General features: G+C 33.7%; 2 protein-coding genes and 1 pseudogene across 4 annotated transcripts; 2 read left to right on the forward strand and 1 right to left on the reverse strand.

Annotated features, from left to right (window-relative positions):
* Window positions 1–9: 9 nt before the first annotated feature.
* Window positions 10–2,918, reverse strand: LOC104741326 (3-oxoacyl-[acyl-carrier-protein] reductase, chloroplastic). 3 transcript variants are annotated; one of them, XM_087485665.1, is made up of 11 exons: window positions 2,408–2,918; window positions 2,173–2,315; window positions 1,965–2,018; window positions 1,580–1,660; window positions 1,453–1,498; window positions 1,289–1,383; window positions 1,181–1,213; window positions 791–925; window positions 538–631; window positions 329–411; window positions 10–224 (listed from the first exon to the last, which is right to left on the reverse strand). In XM_087485665.1, exons 1-11 carry the CDS (start codon window positions 2,568–2,570, stop codon window positions 192–194), a joined length of 960 nt encoding a protein of 319 aa, XP_087341791.1. In that variant the 5' UTR covers window positions 2,571–2,918; the 3' UTR covers window positions 10–191. The 3 variants fall into 3 exon arrangements, with proteins under 3 accessions (XP_087341791.1, XP_087341790.1, XP_087341789.1); XM_087485664.1 differs by having other exon boundaries at window positions 2,173–2,318; window positions 2,408–2,870; XM_087485663.1 differs by having other exon boundaries at window positions 2,173–2,318; window positions 2,402–2,834.
* Window positions 2,919–13,133: 10,215 nt separating this feature from the next.
* On the forward strand, window positions 13,134–15,344 carry LOC147928101 (uncharacterized; annotated as a pseudogene).
* Window positions 15,345–15,810: 466 nt separating this feature from the next.
* On the forward strand, window positions 15,811–17,535 carry LOC104741327 (uncharacterized). Its single transcript, XM_010462164.3, has 5 exons — window positions 15,811–16,169; window positions 16,262–16,418; window positions 16,507–16,557; window positions 16,698–16,790; window positions 17,207–17,535. Exons 1-5 carry the CDS (start codon window positions 16,054–16,056, stop codon window positions 17,279–17,281), a joined length of 492 nt encoding a protein of 163 aa, XP_010460466.1. The 5' UTR covers window positions 15,811–16,053; the 3' UTR covers window positions 17,282–17,535.
* Window positions 17,536–22,335: the final 4,800 nt, after the last annotated feature.

Below are 22,335 nucleotides of genomic sequence, written 5' to 3' on the forward strand. Positions count from 1 at the left end.
ACATTATAATGAGCGATTGTAAATAGTCGAATTCTGAAATTGGCCAAATACGTAGTTTAAGTAGTGAGTTTTTAGATATTTCTAAACAGAAATTGCAAAATAGAAATCCGACCAAATGCTAGAAATAGAATTCAACTTTGTCTCTTTACCAAATTGTTTTAACTAAACAAAAGCTACATCACACCAGATGTCTAGATAGCAATACCTCCATCAATGGTGAATACCTGCAAACCAGTGATATTAACAAACAATGGTTAGGTCGCTAACATAAATCAAAAACTAAGGTTAATCACCAAATCTTTAATTGAAAGGAGTATGAGTTATTAACCTGTCCGGTTACGTAACTGGCTGCAGGACTGAGAGCCAAAAACTCTACCAAGCCAGCCACTTCTTCAGGTTTTCCATACCGTCCTGACAACCAAACCGTTTTGCTTTGTATCAGAATATTTTTTATATAATAAATTTTTGATGTCTCAGATGCATCCTAATCCACATAAATTACCCTGCAACAAATGTAAAAGATAAAATCTCCATTACCTAGTGGGATTGTTCCCAGGATTTTCTTTTCCATGTCTTCTCCAAGCTCAGCAGTCATGTCAGATGCAATGAATCCGGGGCAAACCACGTTGACCTGGAATAGAGCATATTGTCGACAGGCCAAGTTTCAAAATCACGTCCAGGATTTTTTTATTTATTTATAAAAAAGACGAATTTGATGAGGGAGATAGTCCAGGATTTTTTTATTTTTTTATAAAAAAGACGAATTTGATGAGGGAGATAGGTCGCATACATTGATATTCCTGCTCGCACCTTCTCTGGCAGTAGTCTTGGAAAACGAAATAACTCCACCTTTAGCGGCAGCGTAGTTTGCTTGACCAATATTGCCAATGAGTCCAACAACTGACGAGATATTGATGATTCTTCCCTGCAAGATCGTATGCAGAAGTACACTATATAAATTAAGCTTGTCTTCATATCACTTCTTAATCTTCTAAAAGAGCTCAAATGAAAACATATTTGTCTTTTTATATATCATTTCTTGTTATGCTGGAGGGAAGGAGTAACATGTCGAAACCAATGACAAACAGTGCGAGGATATAGACGGGTGACACGGCATATGACAAGTAATAAAACGTGGAGACAATTGCGAGAATATGTAGAAGGCTAAGAGAAGTGTTACCTTTTTCTTCTTCATCATGATCTTTACTGCTGCCTAAAGAGAGTAAATGAGTATCAGTCCCTGAAAATCCAAGTATCAAAATTTTAGCAGGATTGTAGGAATACAAACCTGAGTACAGAGATATACACCAGTGAGATTCAAAGCAATCACTTCGTCCCATTGTGATTGCTTCATTCGTATTAACAAGGTATCCCGAGTAATTCCTGAAAATATGTGGCCATGTAAGTAAGGTACTAAATAAAAATCAATGGGATCCAAGGTTTCTCATTTACCTGCATTGTTAACCACGACATCAATGGTTCCCCATTTGTCAAGAGCCTGCAGAAAAAGAACAAAAGGAAAATGATTAAGATGTATAAGGATTAAGGAATATAAAGTGGTGTACAGTGGATCGCTCACGGTTTTCATCATCGCGTCCACATCAGCTGCTTTTGAAACATCACCCCCAAAAGTAATAGCCTGGCCACCATATTCTTCAATCTACAGTTCAAAAAAAGAATAAAAAGTCAGAAATAACATGGAATAGTGACACTGCAGAAGAAAACAATACTTTGAGAAGCAAATAGCAACAAGAAACAGAATAATGAAACATTTTCCAGGGCCAGAATATTAAATCTCTTGTCCCAGAAACCAAAAAACTGATTCAAGCAATCATCACTGTTAAACTGTAAAGGTGCAACAATTCTTTTCGTAACAATAACAACATCCCTCCATACCTAATACCTATGATTTTACTAGTCTAACAAAACAATTGCACTCCAAATCAGGGTGGACAATCACATACCTGTTTAGAAACTTCTTCAGCCTCCTTCGCTGACCTAGCATAATTCACCAAGACCTGCAACACAAACACAATGTTTGCTTCCATATCAGCACCTCTACTTTGGTTTTCTTTGTGTAGAACTAAAACACTAGAACCCAAACCCAACTAGACAGGAGAACTAAGACTATTGAGTACCACAAACTACGGAGAAAAATATGTAAACCCTAACCTTACAGCCAGCTTTACCCAAGGCTAGAGCAATTGATTTGCCAATCCCTCTAGAAGCACCAGTGATAACGACCACTGGAGATTCAACTTTTTGAACAACTTCGCCTGGTGATTGCTCAGTAGCGGTCGCTTGAGCTCTCACAACTACTGCGTTTGCGTTCCACAACGATGATGAGAAATCAAAATCTAAAAGGAAGAGAGAAAGAGGAATGAATTATTTTAGATAATACCATTACCAGAGGTTGTAAAAGGGAGACGCGATCCACATCGCAGCATTCCGAATTGAGGCATCGCAGAGTGAACCGGAGTCCATTGACGGACCTGAGAGATCTCACGGTAACCGAGCTTCCCGACGGCTTTCAAGGAGACGAGCCTCGTTCCAGCGACGGTGGTGGCCATGGCACGGAAGATCCCGGAGAAACTAGTGGTTAATGGTGGGGGGGGGGGGGGGAGTGGAGATAGAGAAATCTGAAAGATCGACTGACTCAGTGGGAGATACAAACGAGGAACGTCTTCTTCTTTAATTTTACTAATTTTATATAAAGTTTTTTTCTTGTAAGAGCGATACAAACGAGGTTTTGTGTGTAGTTGGGGGAGCAGGGGGCGGCGAGCGTGACTCGACGAGGTGGTTGAACCGAGTATACCAAATTACCAACCCGCATTAATGTATTATGTAGCATTTATGACCCGACTATAATTAATTATGAGTACAAATGACAATGGATATCTTTTGTTTTTCTTTTTTTCTTCAGGATTACTACACATAGGGATAGGGTATAAGTAAAATCTCTATAAATTAATAATATTAAAATTATAATATTTTATTAATTTATAGTGATATTAAAAATGTTGGGTACATAATATTTTATTAACTTATAGTGATATTAATATCCACATGAGCATATATATATATATATGTGTATCATTAGCATTACATTCAATAAGGCAGGTTATTTTCGTAGACCATATTTGGCAAGAGTTCTTCTTTTTGATTACGATGACATATATGTATATATATCGAATTTCAATTAATGCGAATATATCAAATTCAAATGTATATTTGGTAAGATTGTCATAAACAAAATCGATAACATATAATAGCTAATGGAAACTAATTCCTATACACGATAATTTAGGAGTATATTTTTTTATTTAAATTCTAAGTTGGAATTATTCGTTTAAAATTTGAATAGAATTTTAAAATTTTTAATTGTTATGTGGAATCTGTTGTTATTAGATCAAATTTTTGTTAAACTCTGTTAAAGTTTAGTGTTATTAGATTTTGTAAAAAAATCATTTAAAATCTTAAATAATTTGGGTTATTAGATTCAGACTTTTATAAATTTATTAAAAGTTTTGTGTTATTCAATTAAAACAAAAAAAAATCTATGATTGTTAATGAATTCAATTATTATGTTATTGGTTCATGATATTAGACATTTTCTTTATAAAATAAAATCATGGAAAGTATCACAAAAATACAGCGATTGTTTGGAGTACTTTACAAGATTTTAAAAAACTAATTAACAATCTTTTACTTATTCACTTTTAAACGATTTTGTTGAACTCTTCAAAAATCTTTATAAATTAGAATCCAATAACATCCCCTAAATCATAATTGTAGGATTTTTCAAAATATTATGCTTACTAACCAATTTTTTCAAGATTTGCTATCTAGTAAAATCATTCCACTTCAACTAGGTTTGAACTCGCGGTACACCGCAGAACGATTTTAAAATTTATTATGTTTTTAATATATATTTTTAATATTTAATTTTGAAGTCTTAGTTGGAACAATATAAAATTTTGTTTTTGAGATGCGTTGATATATTTTGTAGTTCATATAATAAAAATACAATATAAGAAATAAATTAAAAGTTTTAGTGTTCGTTTAATAGTTCAAATCCATCATGCTAGATTTGTCCCGCAACGGATTTAAAGATTTTAACCCACCAAAAAATATCCTACGGTAATATATATAAAATATATTTATTTTTTATTAAAATATTTAGACCCGCAGTTGCATTCGTCCAACACACTTTACTTTAATTAATAGGTCTAAATGTGGATACTAATTAACATGCGATCCATCAAGGTACAAAATTTTTTGGTTTAAAACATAACTTATGATTTCAATGTTATACTATATTTTAGAAAATAAAAGATAATCATATATTTTTGTTATTTAATGTCAATTATCTTTTATATCATGAAATTATTACATTAGAAATAGTAATGATATTATATTTTCAGAAGTGATAACCAATTACATTTATCAATTTTGTATAATCCTAGTGGTTTTGCAAAACAAAAACACAAATTACATGACCCGTTTTTTTAAAGGGAATCTTTTGATCAAGATCCGATTAAGTATAAGATCAAAAATTAAAATAAATGACATGTTAAAAAATGAGTATAATATTTTCGGAAGCCATATTTTTTACTTATTTCAAGACTTATAATAATTTTGGTCTAAGATTGAATCATAATACTTGTTATTTAACAATAGTACTTATAATTTAATTTGTATATCATAATAATACTTGTAAGTTTAATATAAATGGCAATATTTAAATATGGTTTAATTTAGAATCTAAAATGTAAAACAATTAAATATGATCTAACTACAGCCAACAACAATTTACGGTGACATTGGTTAATGTAGTAACCATCTAATTTATAAGATTAAATCTAAGATTTATTATATTTTGTGTTGGGCCAAAAAAAAAGTTCAGCCGAACAGAGACGTAGAGTGTGAATGGTTGCTGCGGTTGGGGCGGACAAATCCGTCTGTGGACTAGACCGCTTTTTATTTACCATTCGGCAAATATAGTCTGCAGTGGTGCGGTCCAAATAAAACAGAGATAAGACCGTTGTGGACCAACTGCGAACCGTTTTTGCATACAAATAGAGTTGGTCCACAGCGGTCTGTAGACCGCCCCAAAAATAGAGCGGTCCAGACCGCAGACGGATTTGGCCGCCCTGACCACAGCTACCATTCAAACCCGTAAAGTCCCGCCAGTACCACCTTCCTCGACTGGATCAACCGATAATGTTTTTTTCATCCAATCTTGTAGTCTATGTACTCAAAACCAAGAAGCCCCTTAATTTTAATGGGCGTGCCAAGCTACTCTATGACCCTTATAGTATGAGATGATATTATATAACCCTTATAGTAGGAGATGATATTATATAAGTAAACAGTGCGGGACAAACCGCGTGTACTAATATAGGTGTGTGATGGATGTTCTTGTTTCATGTTTTCAAGCAGTGAAGAAAAGAGACACTATATATTTGTTGGGCAATAACTGGTAGTGAAACAACAACAGTTAGGCTTTAGGTTAAATAAATAAAATCTTACAAATATACTTTGATGGTTTCTCAATAATAAAGTTTAGACATTTAGATGGATATATTGTAAAACTCACGCCCCAAACAAACACACATGTTGAAGAAGTTAAAAGAGATGATGTCATTTTCCTGTCAAGGAATGCTGCTACTTTGGCTGGTTCTCTCACCCTACACGTCTTCCAAGTTCACAACGATCTACCTACTCTCGCATAGAATGATAAGGAGGTCAGAGTTGCTTCTAACCTCTAAATCTCACATTTCATATAGAGTCAGATGGGTACATTCGAATATTAAATTCATATTTTACTTGCATGACTTCTCCTATTGAATATCAAGAACATGTTCATCAGATCCTTTTTCACAGAAGCGTCAACTTTGTACCCTGAAAATAACATAACAGTAGGTTAGGTTTAACATGAATAATGAATGTGTATGTATGTATACAACAATATAAGATCTTTGCCAGTACCATGTCATAGGTTTCACCAAACACTTTTTATATGTCTTCGAGGTATGTTGCACTTTCCATGAAGTCTTGTAAGGCTTGAACCCTGTCTCAGAGGAAGGAAGGGGTAGGATGTAGCCATTACGAGGTATGTGTGTTCAAAGCTTGTATATGAGAAATGGTGATTCAAAGCTTGTATTTGAGAAATGGTGAATGTGTGATGATGTGGTCTATGCGTTTCGTGAGGATATTTATAGGTAATTGACACCTTAGTGTTTATGTTAGAATTGATAAATGATAGACTCCGTGTGCAAGCACAAAATCTTGGATACGATTAACAAAAAAGGATTATTCGCATAATTAACATTTATTTTAGGGAAGTTTAAATTATTTGGTACTAATTTTTAGGGATTTTGTGATATTACTATGCAATAATTTTAGGGATTGATTCAGTGATGATTATGGAAAATTAAGGATTTTAGTAATTAGTCGAATATATAGCATATTCTTTGTTTGGGTTGGTGAAATTTACGGTTTATTGTTAATGTTGGGCCAACTTTTATTTGAAGTTATTGTCCAATTGCCGGCCTTTTTTGTTTTTTTTAAACAGGTGTTTGCTATTTCCGCGTAGCCCAACTATCATAAATCCGGGTTTCTTTTGAAAATGTGCGGATCCCCTCAGAAACGGTTCGGGTAATGTCGCAAATATGATTTCAGACGATTGTACATTTCCTGATTTCCAGAAACGCTTTCCATTTTGTGAGATTGAATGGCAATTTCAGTAAATAGATTGAGGATTTCAGACATTTTCACAAACGTACTTCTCTTTTAATGATATAGAGATGAGCGGACCACAAATAGTCATAAGACCATAAAAGTTAATAACAACATCATATAAAAAATAGAACAAAAATAGAACGAAAAGAGGCAGTTACAAATAAATCATTTTTGTATAGAAATCACGTTCCTCCTTACTAAAATCCAATTTTTCAACTCAATAGAGGTAAAGATATTATACTTTCACTGTCATGCGTTGAATCTAATGATTGATCATTTTACTAATTAAAACTCATACAAAACCTTGATACAAATATAAAAGAATCAATGAAAAGAAACTAACCTTTTGTTCTCCTTAGGATCATTGTTTTTAGGATTGCTGAAAATAAATGGTTTCCTTCCACTCGACATTGGAGTTTTTTTATCTTGTTGATAAACATGTCATAGGTAGAGAATGGATGCAATCTAATGTCCATGTAACAATCTCTATTAATTTTCAATAATCAAAAACAAAAATCCACTATTAACTTGGTAACCATTATAAATACAAACCTGATGTTTCATAAATGTGACTGCTAGAGCCCCATCAGGAGGACTTGCTTCAGAACAACGCTGAGCTAACATGTTTAAATCTTCAAAGCTAGTAGAATAGTGTGTTGTGTGTTTTATATGTGTTTGATCAATTTAGTATTGAACAACTTATAAACAACTTTAAGAATTACTTAACCCTTAAAACAGATGATGAAAAACAGTTTTCCGCAAAAAAAAAATGCTACTTGTTACCTACCAATTGTTTTATACTTGTAGATTAGTTTACTAAAGTAGTTAATACCAAAAAAAAAAAGGAAAAAAATCAATTACTGCAATCAATTTTATTCAAACACTTTTTTCTCTTCTTATTTTCTTATGCAATAATTGAATTGAAAAATCTCAAAAGAAATGAGAAAATATCCTATGCTCGTCAAAGTTTATATATCCCTAGATAAGGCCCGCACAATAGTGCGGATCAAAATTACAAAATTTGTATTCAGAATAATTGAAATGTTAGCAATAACATATTTGTCGTTTTTATATCTTATCTTGTAATTTTAATATTGAATTTGAACATCTTATATTCCATTTAATAAAATTTAAATATCTAGACCAACATAATAAACTATATTTTAATTTTTACACATTTCATCTTAATTCATAGAGCTAAACATTTTATATCAAACACAATTAATATATCATATCAAATCTATATCTTAGTTAGAATTTAGAATAAAATTAAAAAGTAACATAATATAATTAGTGACAAATAAATCAACATTATTTAAGATATATTTGATATGTAGTTATCTCACAAGTACTAATTTCACCTCATGTCAAAACTAAATTCAAATGAGTGAAATTTATTAAATAAAAAATAAAGATATCCAAACATTCTTACCAAATAACTGAGGATTTATTCCGATAAATTATTATTTATTTCAAACTGTTTATGTTTTCACATGCTCATTACATGTGTTGAAAATTATAAAATCAACATAAAAAATACTAATAGGCGAACAATTATCTTGGCGTGATAATAGGCGCAATAATCAGGTTGTTAGATGTCGGCTAGATCGCGTGCTAGGAAATGAAGACTGGCATTGTCTCTTTCTTCATTCAAGGGTTGATTATTTAAATACGAGATAAAGATCCGTCCGATGTGCGAGTTTAAAGTTTTATAAATAAAACAAAATGTAATATAAATATATTAAAATTTATTATATATTATTTATATTTTTTTTGCTATAATACACTGATTTATGTTTATATACAAATATTTTATGCATGTTACCATTAAAAGTGTATTTTTTACACCTAGGTATATTGTATGTTACAAATATATTATATACCACCACTTAGAAAATGTCTATATGAACAAATTAAGTCAACTATTATATGTGTCTTTACTTTTACTTTTGCATAGTTTCTTTAGTCACTAAAATTGTTGGCTCAAAAAAATATTTTGAATAAAAAATAAATTAAATCATAATAGTGTATGACTAACCGTGAATAGAACCTCATTTCTGCTCTCCTCTCTTTTGGAGAGAACATTGCGTCCAACTTCCTCCACCATTGAGAGAACCTTCGCCCTGCCTTCTTCCCTTAGGAAGATAACCTTGCGTCCAACCTCCTCCACCATAGGGAGAACCTCGGCTCAGCCCTCCTTATGTGTGGAGAGAACATTTTCATGTCTTTTAGATATCTCAAAGTGGGTTGCTCCAGCAATTAATGTTAAATTGAAATAATTCTTACTAATCAAGGTTGAGAAATTAGAAGAAAAATAATTTGACATAATTAAAGAAATAATAAAAAATTATAAGCACAATAATATATGAATCTCAAATAACTCAAAGATAAAAATATAAATTAAAAATAATCTAAACTACTACAATAAATTTTCAAATGCAGTAGTAGAAAAAAGAAGATGCATATATTAATCTTCTATTTTACCAAAAGGTTAATAAAAACAAAGAAAAAAATTCTTCCATGAAAATCAAAGCTAGTAGAAATTATTTTGTTTGGTAAAGAATATGTCATCGTCTATTTGCTTACATAGGATTACAATCATTTTTCTTTTAGGATTAACAAAGTTTTTTTAATATAATAGGATTACAATTATCTTATGCATCGTTTCACCAAGCTTGAAAACTGTGAATTCTAATCGTAAAATTGACACGTGTCACGATCTGATGAGTTACTATATTTGATATGTGATTTTTGATCGTTAAAATTGACACGTGTCATGATCTGATGAGTTACTAACTTTGATATTTAATCACTAAAACTGACACGTGTCACGATCTGGTGAGTTTTTAACTTTGATATATGATCGTTAAAACTAACACGTGTCACGATGTGGTGAGTTTTTAACTTTGATATATGATCGTTAAAACTAACACGTGTCACGATCTGGTGAATTACTAACTTTGAGAACCAAACTTTATATAATAAGATGGTTGGTTATGATCATTGTCCAATTCTAGCGAGTTGTGAGAAATCTGTTGAGCGGCATTCCCAGACCTTTCGATTTGATAAATGTTGGATAGGTAAAGGATTGGGTGAATGGTTGGTCTGCGAAGTACTTGACGAAAGGTGGGCAGGAAGATCAGATTAAATCAGTGGCTTTAGCTCTCCCAATTCATGTTATGTCATGATTTAAACTCCCTCAGAATTTGACGTCTAAATTAACGATGCCATTTGAAGGTTTTGGTGGAGCTCAAATGATACAACGTGAGGTTTACATTGGTTTGCGTGGGATAAAGTATGTAAAGATAAAAGTGATGGCGGCTTAGTTTTAGGGCTCTAGATTAATTTAATAATGCGATGTTGGCTAAATAGTATTGGTGTTTAATTCAATTTCCCTACTCATTGTTGGCACGAGTAATGAGGGGTAGGTATTTTCAGAATACACATCCTCTTTTGACGAAAAAACCGTATTTCCCGTCATTTAGTTGGAGAAGTATCTTCTTGACCCAAGCTTTGGTGGAACAAGGTATGCGATGGACGATTGGGTTGGGGTGTAACGTTTTGGTATTGTGAGATCCATGTAATCCTGATAGGAACCCCGACCAGCGAATGGTATGGGAAGGACATTACACCCTAATTTGATGGTAAATCATCTAATTAATCATGTCACTATAGAGTGGCACTTGCCAATTCTCCAGGAGTTTATGGATCCGGAAGACATCGCTATTATTCAGAGTATAACGATTAGTAAGTATTTTAAGCTAGATCGGTTGGTATGGCATTTTACAAAATCCGGCTGATATTTCGTTAATTCGGGATATAGGTTATTAAGGAATATGGTTGAGGAGGCAGAGTTTGGTCCGACCTGTACAGCTTTCCGAGCTTATGCATGGAAACTTAATGTGGCTACAAAGTTTAAGCATTTTATTGGCAAATTGCGTTTGGATCTCTCCATGTGATGGATTGGTTAGCACACTGAGGTGTCCAATGTGATATTTGGTGTAAAAGTTGCAACTCTGCGGTTGAGACTATTAATCACGTCTTCTTCGAATTCTCTCGCTCGTGTGAAGTTTGGGATTTATATCCAACTCTGGTCTCGTCAGAGGGTTTCCCATATGAGTCGGTGTACTCGAATTTGGATTTTGTTTTTTGGGAGGTGCCTCTGAACAGGGTGATCATGATCAACTTCTTCAATTACCATGGATTTATGGGCAATCTGGAAGACCAAAAATAAGAATGTTTTTCAAGGTTTACACGTTGAAGCGAATGATCTAATGTGCAGGCTTTGGGTGATAAGTTAGCCTGGAAAGAGGCGCTCTCTTTTACGGCAGTCATGTCAGCTCCATCTCCGTCTTTGAATGTCCAGGTTTCTTCTCCTTGATTTCATATTGATGGTTCTTGGAAAGCAACCGATGTGCATTCAGGATTGGGATGGTGGTGTTGCGATAGTAAGGAGCGAACCTTGTTGTTGGGGGCCCAATGTCTAAGACGAAGCACCTCCCCTCTGCATTCGGAGTTAGAAGCGTTGTTATGGGCCATGGATCGGATACGAGCTACATGGATCGCTTGTCAACGTTTCGAGACTGATTGTGCTGAGTTACTCACTATGGTGCAGTCCCCTGAAGATTGGCCGTCCTTTTTCAACCTGCTCGATGAGTTTAATTTGCGCAAGGAGTCCTTCCCACTATTCTCATGCATCAAATTCGAAGGCGGATTGTCTTGTTCGTTCTTCACGTTCTCTTATGTCTGTAGTTTCTTTTGTAACCTACTTCCATCCGGCTTGAACAACTTACCAAAGATTTTTTTTAATTTATTAGTGGATTGACAAAAAAAAATATTACTAATATTTTCAGATTAGAAAATCACTCCAACAAAATCATTACTTTTTCAACTTTTTTTTTAAATGTTTTTACTTATAAATAAAAGACATCATGCATTAAAATCTTAAAAATAAAACATGTACAGTATATATGAATTGCGTAGAACTATACTAATAATAATACATCAAGTATTCAAAATTTTATTATTATAATATCATTATTCTTTAAAGTTTATATGAATTGCCAAACTTTTAATAAAAAAAGGAAGGGAAAATTCCATAAAAATACACCAACTATTTTTCTATTACCACTTTAATACACAAACTTTTATCACTTCGAGTTTAATACTCTAATTATTTTCTTTGCCCAGATTAATACTCAAACATTTAGCCGGGTACCCAATTCACAACCACGGGTTAATTAGACTTAACGAGACTGTTCACGGTGGTTAACTTCCGTTTGATATGTGGTTAAGTTAACTTGAGTGTCACTTAACAGTTTTAAATCCCCAATTTATGAACCGTAAATCGCAACTATGAGAAATTGAAGATGAGAGGAGCCAAAATCAAATAAGAGAACACGAGTCCGACGTTCTAACGAGAATCGAAGTTCAATTTCAGTGAAATCAAGCGGGATGAGGTATGAATTTAACGATTCTGGGGTTTTGTTTGTTTGCATCTTTTAGTTTTTAGATTCTCTAATCCGAGTTCTTCCGAGTTCTTCATCTGAATATCATCTTATATATGTGCAGTCACGACGACGAGATGAAGATGCATATTACTTATGGGGGTTTCATGACGCTCACAGACAATGAGTTCTCTTATTCTGGTGGAAAGTTGGCGATGGATTATCGCATAGATCCAGACCTGATGACATGGTCAATTTTCCAGGAATTTACGGAGAAGCAAGGAATTGTGAGGGGTTTGGAGCAAGTGTGGTATCGAATACCAAATGAGAACATTTTAGTGGCAAGATGTATATGCGAAGACAAGGATAACGAGATCAGAAAGATGTGTTCAGAAGTAGCAGAAGTTGGAGAACTTTATGTGTACATTGTACATGGTGTATCTCCACCAATTATGGGTAATGTGGCTGATATTGAAGCACACCTAGATGATGGCGAAGATGCTGATAATGAAAAGCAAGAAGAAGAAGAATATTGAAGCACACCTAGATGATGGCGAAGATGCTGATAATGAAAAGGAAGAAGAAGAAGAAGAAGGATGTTGGTGATGATGTTAGACATGCTGAAAGTGATGATGAGAATATACAAGTTGTTGAGGAAGCTGGTAATAAAGATCCACCGTCTGAGAGTTGTTGATCAACGATTATGAAAACTTTTTTGCAAATGCGGAAGAGGAGGCCCGCATATATGGTGTTGTTCCACAGACATATGATGATGATGAAAGTGAAAGTGAAGAGGAGATTGAAATTGATGCGGGTGAATATCCGAAATCTCCAGTTGATACCGATGAAGAGTGGGCAAATTTTAATAAGAAAGATGAGAAATGCAAGCGAAGGAAGAGTAAAGGGCTTACTGACTATGATAAGCCTCCATACTTTTGGTTGATGCAGACATTTAATAATGGAGATGAGTTCAAAGATCAACTGTTAAGGTATGTTTTGAAAACTCAGTATGATGTGAAGCTTAACAGGTGGGAGTCTACAAAGCAAGCAGCTATATGTACTGATCCAAAATGTCCGTGGAGGATTTATTGCTCGGTGGAGAAACCATTGCGAAAGTGGATGGTTAAAGTATATGTAGACAAGCACAATCATGTAGCCACGGGAAGAGCAAGAATGTTGAAACAAGGTACTATTGCCAAGTTGTTTAAATAGGAAGCACGAAGAAGACCTGACATAAGAAGTACATATATTAAGGATGAGCTGATGCATATGTACGGTGTGTCAGTTTCGATTTATAAGTGCAGGAAAGCGAGAAGGATTGCATTAGATATGGTTTTGGAAACCCATGAGCAACAATTTGCAAAGTTGTGGGATTATGAAGCTGAGTTATTGCGATCTGATAAGAATACTACTACAGAAATTGTTACTGTTGAGAAGGATGGTAAACAAGTATTTGATCGCTTCTACGTCTGCTTTGAACTCCTTTGACGAACATGGAACAAATGTTGTCGCCCTTTGATAGGTTTAGATGGTGCTTTCTTAAAGTGGGAGTTGAAAGGAGAGATACTATCAGCAGTTGGTAGGGATGCAGAAAATAGAATATATCCTATAGCTTGGGCTGTTGTTAGGGGTGAGGACAAGGATTCATGGGAATGGTTCATTAAAAAGCTGAAGATCGACTTAGATTTGGGTTTAGGGGATGGGTATTCTTTCCATTCAGATAAACAAAAGGTACATAAGTGTTTAAAAGCAAAAATTAGACAACATAAATGCTTTGCTATCACTATTTGACATATCGTTTTCTGCAGGGTTTACAAATTGCTCTCGCAACTGTTCTCCCAAATACAGAGCATCGGAATTGTGCAAGGCATGTGTATGGGAACTGGAAGAAACGATTTGGTGATCTTGAGTATAAGCCTTTCTTCTGGAATGTGGCCTACAATTACACTGAAGGAGAGTATAAAATGCACATGGAGGAGCTGCGGTTATATGACAGAGAGGCATATGAGGCTTTGTTGGCTGCAGAACCAAAACATTGGTGTCGAGCTTTCTTCTCAATAAATGGAAGATCTGCTAATGTGTGCAACAACCTATCAGAGAGTTTCAATAGGACTATCAAAAAAGCTAGAGAACTGCCTTTTCTTAATATGTTGGAAACCATAAGAAGACAAGCCATGATGCGCATTGCTCGGAGGTTTAAGAAAGCTAGCAAGTGTATAATGCCATTCCCACAAAGGATAGCAGATGTCTTGGAAGTGAATCGCAAAAACAGCAAAGATTGCAAGATTATCATAAGCAGTGATAACTTATATGAAGTTGTGTTGTATGGTACTGGTCATGAGGTCAGCTTACGGATGGGAACTTGTGCTTGTCAGCGTTGGGACCTCACTGGTATTCCTTGCAATCATGTAATCTGTGTCATCAATGACATTCGCCATAAACCGGAAGAGTAAGTCAAATAAGGTTTTCATCATCAATTGCTATAAAATGTCTTCTTTATATGTTGATTATGCGTTTGGTTTTGGATATTTGCAGTTATGTTGTTAACTATTATAGGACTGGAGTTTGGATAGATAATTATAGGAACAACATAAAACCAGTTAATGGGGAGCTTTATTGGCACAAAACCGATAAGGAACCCATTGGAGTACCAGGTTTCAGGAAGATGCCAGGACGTCCTAGGAAGAATCAGATAAAACCTGCACATGAGTCCCCATCAAGCCCAATAAAGCAACTCGTCATGGAAGGACAATCACTTGTGGTAACTGCAAACAAGTTGGACATAATCGTGGGACTTGTAAGAATGAATCTTACGCAATGGAAGGTCCAAAACGGAAGCGTGGAAGACCTCGAAAGATACACTGGCGAAGCATCTTCTCCTTCTCGCTGCTCACCATAATCTCCTGCTTCAGCTTCATGTTTTCCTGCTCCATTGCATCCCATACCTTTGGTTTCACAGTTGTTTCTTCTTTCAGCTTCTTGTTTTCTTTTTCCATTACATCCCATAGCTCTGATTTATCAACCATTGATCCTCTTTCAGTACCCCTTTCCCGGTTTCCACCTTCAACCAATGCTCTAAGCTTCTTCAACTCTTCTTCTTTCCCATTAATTACATCGCGTGCTTTTAGCAAAGCTTCTTTTTGCCACCCGTGAGGTTTTTCAACATCAAACCAACTAAAGAAATCGCACACACCCCTCCACGCATCTCCACATTTGTAAAACCTTCTCCCTGGATTTGCATCGGTCCAAGACTTTTTCATGATCGCCACCTTGCCACAGTCACATAAAACCTCCCCACTACTTGGCCCGAAGCTCATTCCTCTGCTAGTAGCATTTGACCCACTTCTTGAATTTTGGCTTCGATTCATCGTCTCTTTCCCGAAGCTCGTACCTTTCTCCAAAATCAAAATTAGGGTTTAGATTTGGGGATTTTTCTAAATTGAAATTTATAAGCACATGTGTTTTATGTTTTAACCCTGGTTAGTAACTTAACCACATATCAAACAGAAGTTAACCACCGTGAACAGTCTCGTTAAGTCTAATTGATCCGTGGTTGTGAATTGGGTACGCGGCTAAATGTTTGAGTATTAATCTGGACAAAGAAAATAATTGGAGTATTAAACTGGAAGTGATAAAAATTTGTGTATTAAAGTGGTAATAGAAAAATAGTTGGTGTATTTTTATGGAATTTTCCCAAAAAGGAATTGGTCAACGGAAGACAAAAGAGGATTGAACGGTAGACGTAGACGACATTGGAGCGAGTTCCTTTGAGGAGTAACCTGACGAGAACGGAACGCTTTAATGGACTTACTTATTATTGTCGATTGAGGAAGCCTGACGAGAGATCCAATCATCATCGGCGATGGAGGAATCTACGGCTACGACCACTCATTACTTGTCAATTTTCACCAATTACCCTCTCATTTCTGCTGTGACGGCTTTCACCATCGCTCAATTCATCAAACTCTTCACTTCCTGGTATGTTAGATTAGATCCCCCATGCATCATCTCTTTTCGTAATGAGTCGATTGATTGAACTTTGAGTGTGTCTCTCTCTTGATTCTGCGCAGGTATAGAGAACGGAGATGGGATCTCAAACAGCTTATTGGTTCCGGAGGGATGCCTTCTTCCCATTCAGCCACTGTCACCTCTCTCGCTGTTGCTATTGGCTTACAAGAGGGCTTTGGTGGTTCACATTTTGCCATTGCTTTGATCTTGGCTTCTGTTGTAAGTTTGTTCATCTCCTCCTATCTTTTTGTAGCTTATCAATTGAGTTATGAAGGATTCAATTTGAGTGAGTGTTTCTTGGTGGTAGGTGATGTATGATGCTACTGGTGTTAGATTACATGCGGGTCGCCAAGCTGAGGTTTTTGATCACTGCTCCTAACTTCTCTTTGTTTCTTCTATTTTTTAACAAAGTCTGGTTTTTTTTTTGTTTTTTTTTATGAATGCATCTGAGAAATGGTTGTATCTTCCTGATCTCTTCAGTCTGATTCATTTTTCCAGGTTCTCAATCAGATTGTATATGAACTTCCTGCAGAACATCCTCTGGCTGAAAGCAGACCATTGCGTGAGCTTCTCGGTCATACCCCTCCTCAGGTATGTAATCACAGATCACATGCTGTTCTCTCTTTGCTGAACATCCTAATAGAATTCAGTATGATCCAGTCCTCAATTATAAAACTTACGACATCATCATATAGGACTAGCAAGAGATGAGATTCTTATATGTGTTGCATTCGGTTTAGCAAGAATGTAGTTAGACAGTTAGGGGGAAGCATGAGTATAAATAATGGGGATTGAAGGAATTAGTGAAGGGGGTTTGAGTAATTGGAACCGACTTCGAGCCTTTTGGAGGCTTGTGTGAGGTGATGTCACTCTAGAACAAAACCTATTTTTGTGTTTCCTTCCGTTGATATATTAAGTGCTCTTTTCATCATTTCTCACTGCGTTTTGGTATGAATCGATTTCTTGTTCTCATCAGATTCTGTTTTCTATTTGCTGAGAGTGTTCAGGTTGTTGCTGGTGGAATGCTTGGAAGTGCCACAGCAGTCACTGGGTACTTGTTTTTCAGGATAGCTACTAGCTAACGTTAACCACCAAGCAGAGCCAGACTCAACTGGGCCAACTCTTCTGCTTCATTTCCTTTTGAAGCTGCTGGACAGAATCCGAACGAAACAGGCTTTCTTCTTCTCTCACTATATATATATTCTTACTTAAAGCTATGATATTACCATTCTATACTTGATGTAAAGAAAACTTGGAGCACCATTACAATGAAAAGAATCGTGATTTTGTTATTTGCAAATAAATATAATAGCAAATATACAAAGAATTTGTGATATCTTTGCGCGATCTTTAATCCAACGGCTGAGATTAATACTATTATTTCATCTAACGGTTGAAACTTATTAATGATCCCAACAAGTGCAAGTCTTTTTCCTCAAATTATCGTGTCTCTTGGACGTACTCCTATCATTCAAAAGTTGCACCTTTTAATTTTTGCATCTCTTCGTCGTTCCCTCCTCCTTTATCGCATCTTTTAATTTTTGCATCTCTTTATCGTAACTCCATATTTTAAGAATTGCACCTATTAATTTTTGCACCTTTTTGTTTCACACCTCTATGTTTTACACCTTTATATTTTACACCTCTTTATTTATTATATATAAATTTTTATGGACTACAAAAATAAGTTTCAAATTTATTGTTTTCAGAGTATCTATATTATTATTTTTGAAGTACATTTTGGTTTATGCCCTTCAAGATTTGCTTATTTAATATGTTTTATTTACAACATTAACCACTAACAATTTTCCTAAAATAACATTTCGTAGAAACTCAATTAATAGAACTATTTAAATCTACCTAATTTGATACGTTTATTACCATAAATAGCTGGACAACATCTATACATTTCGATTTTTCCACAAACAACTCTACACATTAATTTTTTAATCCCATAAAAATATTCAAACCTATTTTAATAGATCTTTAGAGAAAAAATCTGTTAGTTTCCTTACATTATATCGACTTAATTAATAGTTTCTATTTAATATTTTATACATTTATTAAAGAAATATACATAATATTAGCTTAAAATCGAGAATAGAAACAAACAATATCTCCAATTTCCTAAACAAGGATAACAAAGAGAACGAGTAAATGCTAACAATAAAGCGTGCAATCAAAATCAAATCTTTGTGTTAAAAACTTAAAATAGTTATATCAAAAAAAATTCTTCGACGAATGATTCTTCAAATATGACTATCATATTTAAAATATATATATTTAGCACATTTTAGATTGCAAAAATATTTGATCACCACAATACGTATATTAATTTTTATATACATTTAACACATAAAATAACTATTACTTCTCACATATCTCTATATTATTCTACATAAAAAAAAACACAATCAAGCGGTGTATTGCGGGTCAAAACTTAGATAACATAGTAACATTTATATTAAAAAACAAAAAAAACTTAACCATTTTATTTAAAATCATATATGAACATTAAAATCGTCCCATAAATTCAATAAATAGTTATAGATATATAATTTAAAAATTAATAAAACAACAGCAAAACAACAAACAAATATAATATACGCATTTTAAATATTTAAAAATTAAAAAATATAGTCTTGCGGTGTCCCGCGGGTTAAATCCTAGTTTGTAAAAGTAAAAAATAAAACAAAGAATTGTTAGAGATTGATGTCAGATTACAGTAGTATTGTGACACCAATCTCTATATCAAGATATTTTTATGAACTTGTTAGTGTCCATTCCGAAAAATTGGTTTTGTTCCCTCCTTTGTTTGTTCTCATATATTAGATTATAGATTAACAAAAAGTTTGGTTTTTCTTAAGTGCGCTGTTTGTCTTTATGTTGTCTGTTAGATAATTTACTCAAGATAGCATTTACATTTAATTTCTTCAAGTTAAAGTACACAAACAAAAGGACGTGAGATGCAAAGGGTTGATTCCGTTTCGACGGATTCCTTGCACATTCCGGAGATGATAATTCATTGTCAAGTTGATGGTTCGTGGAAAGCTATGGAACCAAATTCAGGTCTAGGATGGTGGTGTGGTGATGGTGAGAATCAGACTTTAGTTATGGGCCAGATGTCGACGTCGCAGTGCATCCCCACTTCATTCAGAGTTAGAAGCATTATTATGGGCGATGGAGTGTATCCTTTCCAGAGGAATTGTTTGCTGGAGGTTCGAGACGGATTCTGCAGAGTTACTAGCGATGGTGCAAGCGCCGGAGGAGTGGCCGGCTTTCTCTATGCTTCTTGATGAGTTCCAGGAACTTAGTGCCTCCTTGCCTCCTTTCACCCTTTCCAAGATCCCAAGGAGGCTGATTGTTTAGCTCGCTCTTCTATAATGTTATTGCCAGAAACGTTGTTTGTAAACACCTTTCTTCCGGTTTGGGCAACCAATCTAGGGGTTTTATTTTAATTAATGTTAGGTAAAAAAAAAGGACATGAGATCAATATCTATAGCACAAAGGGGCATAATTTTTTTAATATTACTAGGTTTTGAACCCACGCTACGCGTGGGTTTATTTGATATATTTTGGTAAAAATTATATATGATTGATGACAGTTATGAAATATTAGGTTATATAAAATTTTAAATTACAATTGATTGGTGAAAACTTTACTTTTAAAAATATAAAAGTCACTTGTGTTAAAAATTCAAATCTGATCAAAAGAATCATAAAATTTATTGGACGTCCATAAAAACAAAACAATCTTATAATTATGAAATTAACTCTTTTTCATATTTAATTGATCGCTACCACCTATGATTTCGTGTTTTTTTATTCAATGTTTTCTTATTCTTCATATTCTTTCTTGTCATTTTCATTGTCAAAATTTGTGGTAATTGTCATCGTTACTTTTACCGTCTGGTTATTCGTTATACTCTTTTTCTTCTTCTTCCTTGTCAACTTCTTCACATTTTTCCACTGAAAAACCTTTTTTTAGACTACCACACAACTTGTTAACCCATCAAACTCCAAGAACAAAATCATTTATTTTCTCATAAAATTTGGGAAATTAAAGATGACCAGCATAGTCAACACATACATTCAACTATTGATGATTTCATCCATATACTTATTTAGTTTTAGATTCACACGTTTAGAAACTTCTCAAACCAAAATCCTTACTTGGTTTATAATATTTTAAAAACATAATAAAATATACTAATAATTATTTATTTAATCTGAATCATATGATATATAGAAATATGAGTACACTATAAGAACATATTAATTATAAATAAATAGTATCAATTATATTATATCATCAAATAATATCAACCGTATTATATTATCAAATAACTGTAATTGTATATAACCATAACTACTTGAACCGGAACCGTATTTAAACGTAACCGTTTAACCGTTTATTAAACGGTTATGGTTATGGTTAAAAAAATTTCTAACAATAACCGATGGTTAATAAACCGTTACCGTGACAACCGTAACCCTGGTCATGCCTATGTATATCTAATAAAACATTAAACATGTGTGTTTATCGTCCATCTTTCTTCTTTAAACCCCAAAACTTGACTCAAACATCAAATCAAGGTCTTGCAATGTCAATTATTCTTCCTTAGACCCAAAAATAAAAAATTAATTAAAGAATATCAACTCATCTATAAAATCATACACAAAAATATGTTTTACAGCTCATAAGAAATAAAAAGCACAAACTTTTAAACTTTTACATAAATATTTATAATATTTTAAACTTTTAAAAGGTTTCGAAATATAAAATTTGAACCTTTTAAAAATTATAATATATAAAATCTTTTAGAAGTTTCAATATTTATAATATTTAAACTTTTAATTTTTTAAATATTATAATATTTTTATGAAACTTTTAAAGTTTTAATTTGATCAAATAAAAAATCGGATCAAACCGAATAAAACTTTTAAACTTGGACGCCTGATAAATTAAGCTTTCCTGCTCATTCGTTGTTGGAAGCATATTAATCTTATTTATACTGGTTTTGAACCATCGTCTAAAAATTTGTTAGCCGATGTGGGATATTGTGCATAGTTCTTTTATTTTCATAAATTTAAAATTTTCCTTTTTCTAGAAAAATTTGGAAATTTAAAAATTGTTAATGAATGACATGTCAAATCATGATAGGTTGTTTAAAATAATTCTTAATATAGACAATTCTGCAAATTATATAAAATGTTAATAAGTGATATGTCAAATCCCGATAGGTTGTTTAAAATCCTATGTGGACGGTTTGAGAAGCTTATAGCTTCTATTTTTATTTAGTATAGATTATGGCCACGTTTGATTTTTAATGAGAAGTTTTTTTCCATTTTTTCCAAATACAATTCTAGGAAGCTGTGTCTGAAATGATTTTTCTCTTTATCATGGGCTGAGACACAATTTGCTAATAGATAGCAATTCTGTAGTATTGCCTATAATTTAGTATTGGCTTTTGGTTAAGAAAACTTTTTCTTTGGAAGGTTATGTTAGTACATGATAATTAAATCCTAAGAGGTGTGGATTGTAAATATTGCCGGTAGATTTTGATATGGATAATGATATAATGAAGAAAGATTTTTTTCTTGGAATGCTAGGTAACAACGGAAGAATTGGGTTGTTAAAATGGTGGATTGTTCATAGTAAAAGGGTCATCCATTATGATGTGTGATTAATTCACTGTCTTACCATCTCGCATTTTCATATCTGTCGTTTTATTCACTCTTCTGCAATAGTAAGGAAAGACCAACGAAAAGTTTGGATTTTTGTTCTCTTTTGTTTCTCATTATGTTGATGGTTAGTAAATTTCTCCTGATTAACTTGAAAAGAACTAAGAAGCACAACTTTTATCAAAGGAAGGGAAATCAATATAGCACAAGGGGGCGGAATCTCTAAAATATTGTGTCATGATCGGTGGCCATATTAGATTTCTTAAAGTCTTTTTTTTCGTACATAATTTTAGGAAGAGTCTGTTTTAAATGATTTTTCTCTTTATAATGGACTTTTGCTAATAGATTGTAACTCCGTTTAACGTTGATCACACCGTAAGTGCCACTCGCCACTGTTGCTATTCTTACAACTGCCCCATTAGTATTCTGATAGTTGGGTTTACAAAGTCCA

Source organism: Camelina sativa, chromosome 14 (genome assembly GCF_030686135.1).
Source record: "Camelina sativa cultivar CO46 ecotype springtype chromosome 14, ASM3068613v1".
Classification (NCBI taxonomy): Eukaryota; Viridiplantae; Streptophyta; class Magnoliopsida; order Brassicales; family Brassicaceae; genus Camelina; species Camelina sativa.

What these genes read in the sequence shown, in the direction of transcription:
- LOC104741326 (XM_087485663.1), bottom strand. Translation starts at nt 2,570, where the DNA reads ATGGCCACCACCGTCGCTGGAACGAGGCTCGTCTCCTTGAAAGCCGTC. An exon ending in TGGGTAAAGCTGGCTGTAAG is followed by an intron (nt 2,019 to 2,172) that starts GTTAGGGTTTAC and finishes TTTGTGTTGCAG; the next exon opens with GTCTTGGTGAATTATGCTAG. An exon ending in TGGACGCGATGATGAAAACC is followed by an intron (nt 1,499 to 1,579) that starts GTGAGCGATCCA and finishes CTTTTTCTGCAG; the next exon opens with GCTCTTGACAAATGGGGAAC.
- LOC104741327 (XM_010462164.3), top strand. Translation starts at nt 16,054, where the DNA reads ATGGAGGAATCTACGGCTACGACCACTCATTACTTGTCAATTTTCACC. An exon ending in ATCAAACTCTTCACTTCCTG is followed by an intron (nt 16,170 to 16,261) that starts GTATGTTAGATT and finishes GATTCTGCGCAG; the next exon opens with GTATAGAGAACGGAGATGGG. An exon ending in TCGGTCATACCCCTCCTCAG is followed by an intron (nt 16,791 to 17,206) that starts GTATGTAATCAC and finishes GAGAGTGTTCAG; the next exon opens with GTTGTTGCTGGTGGAATGCT.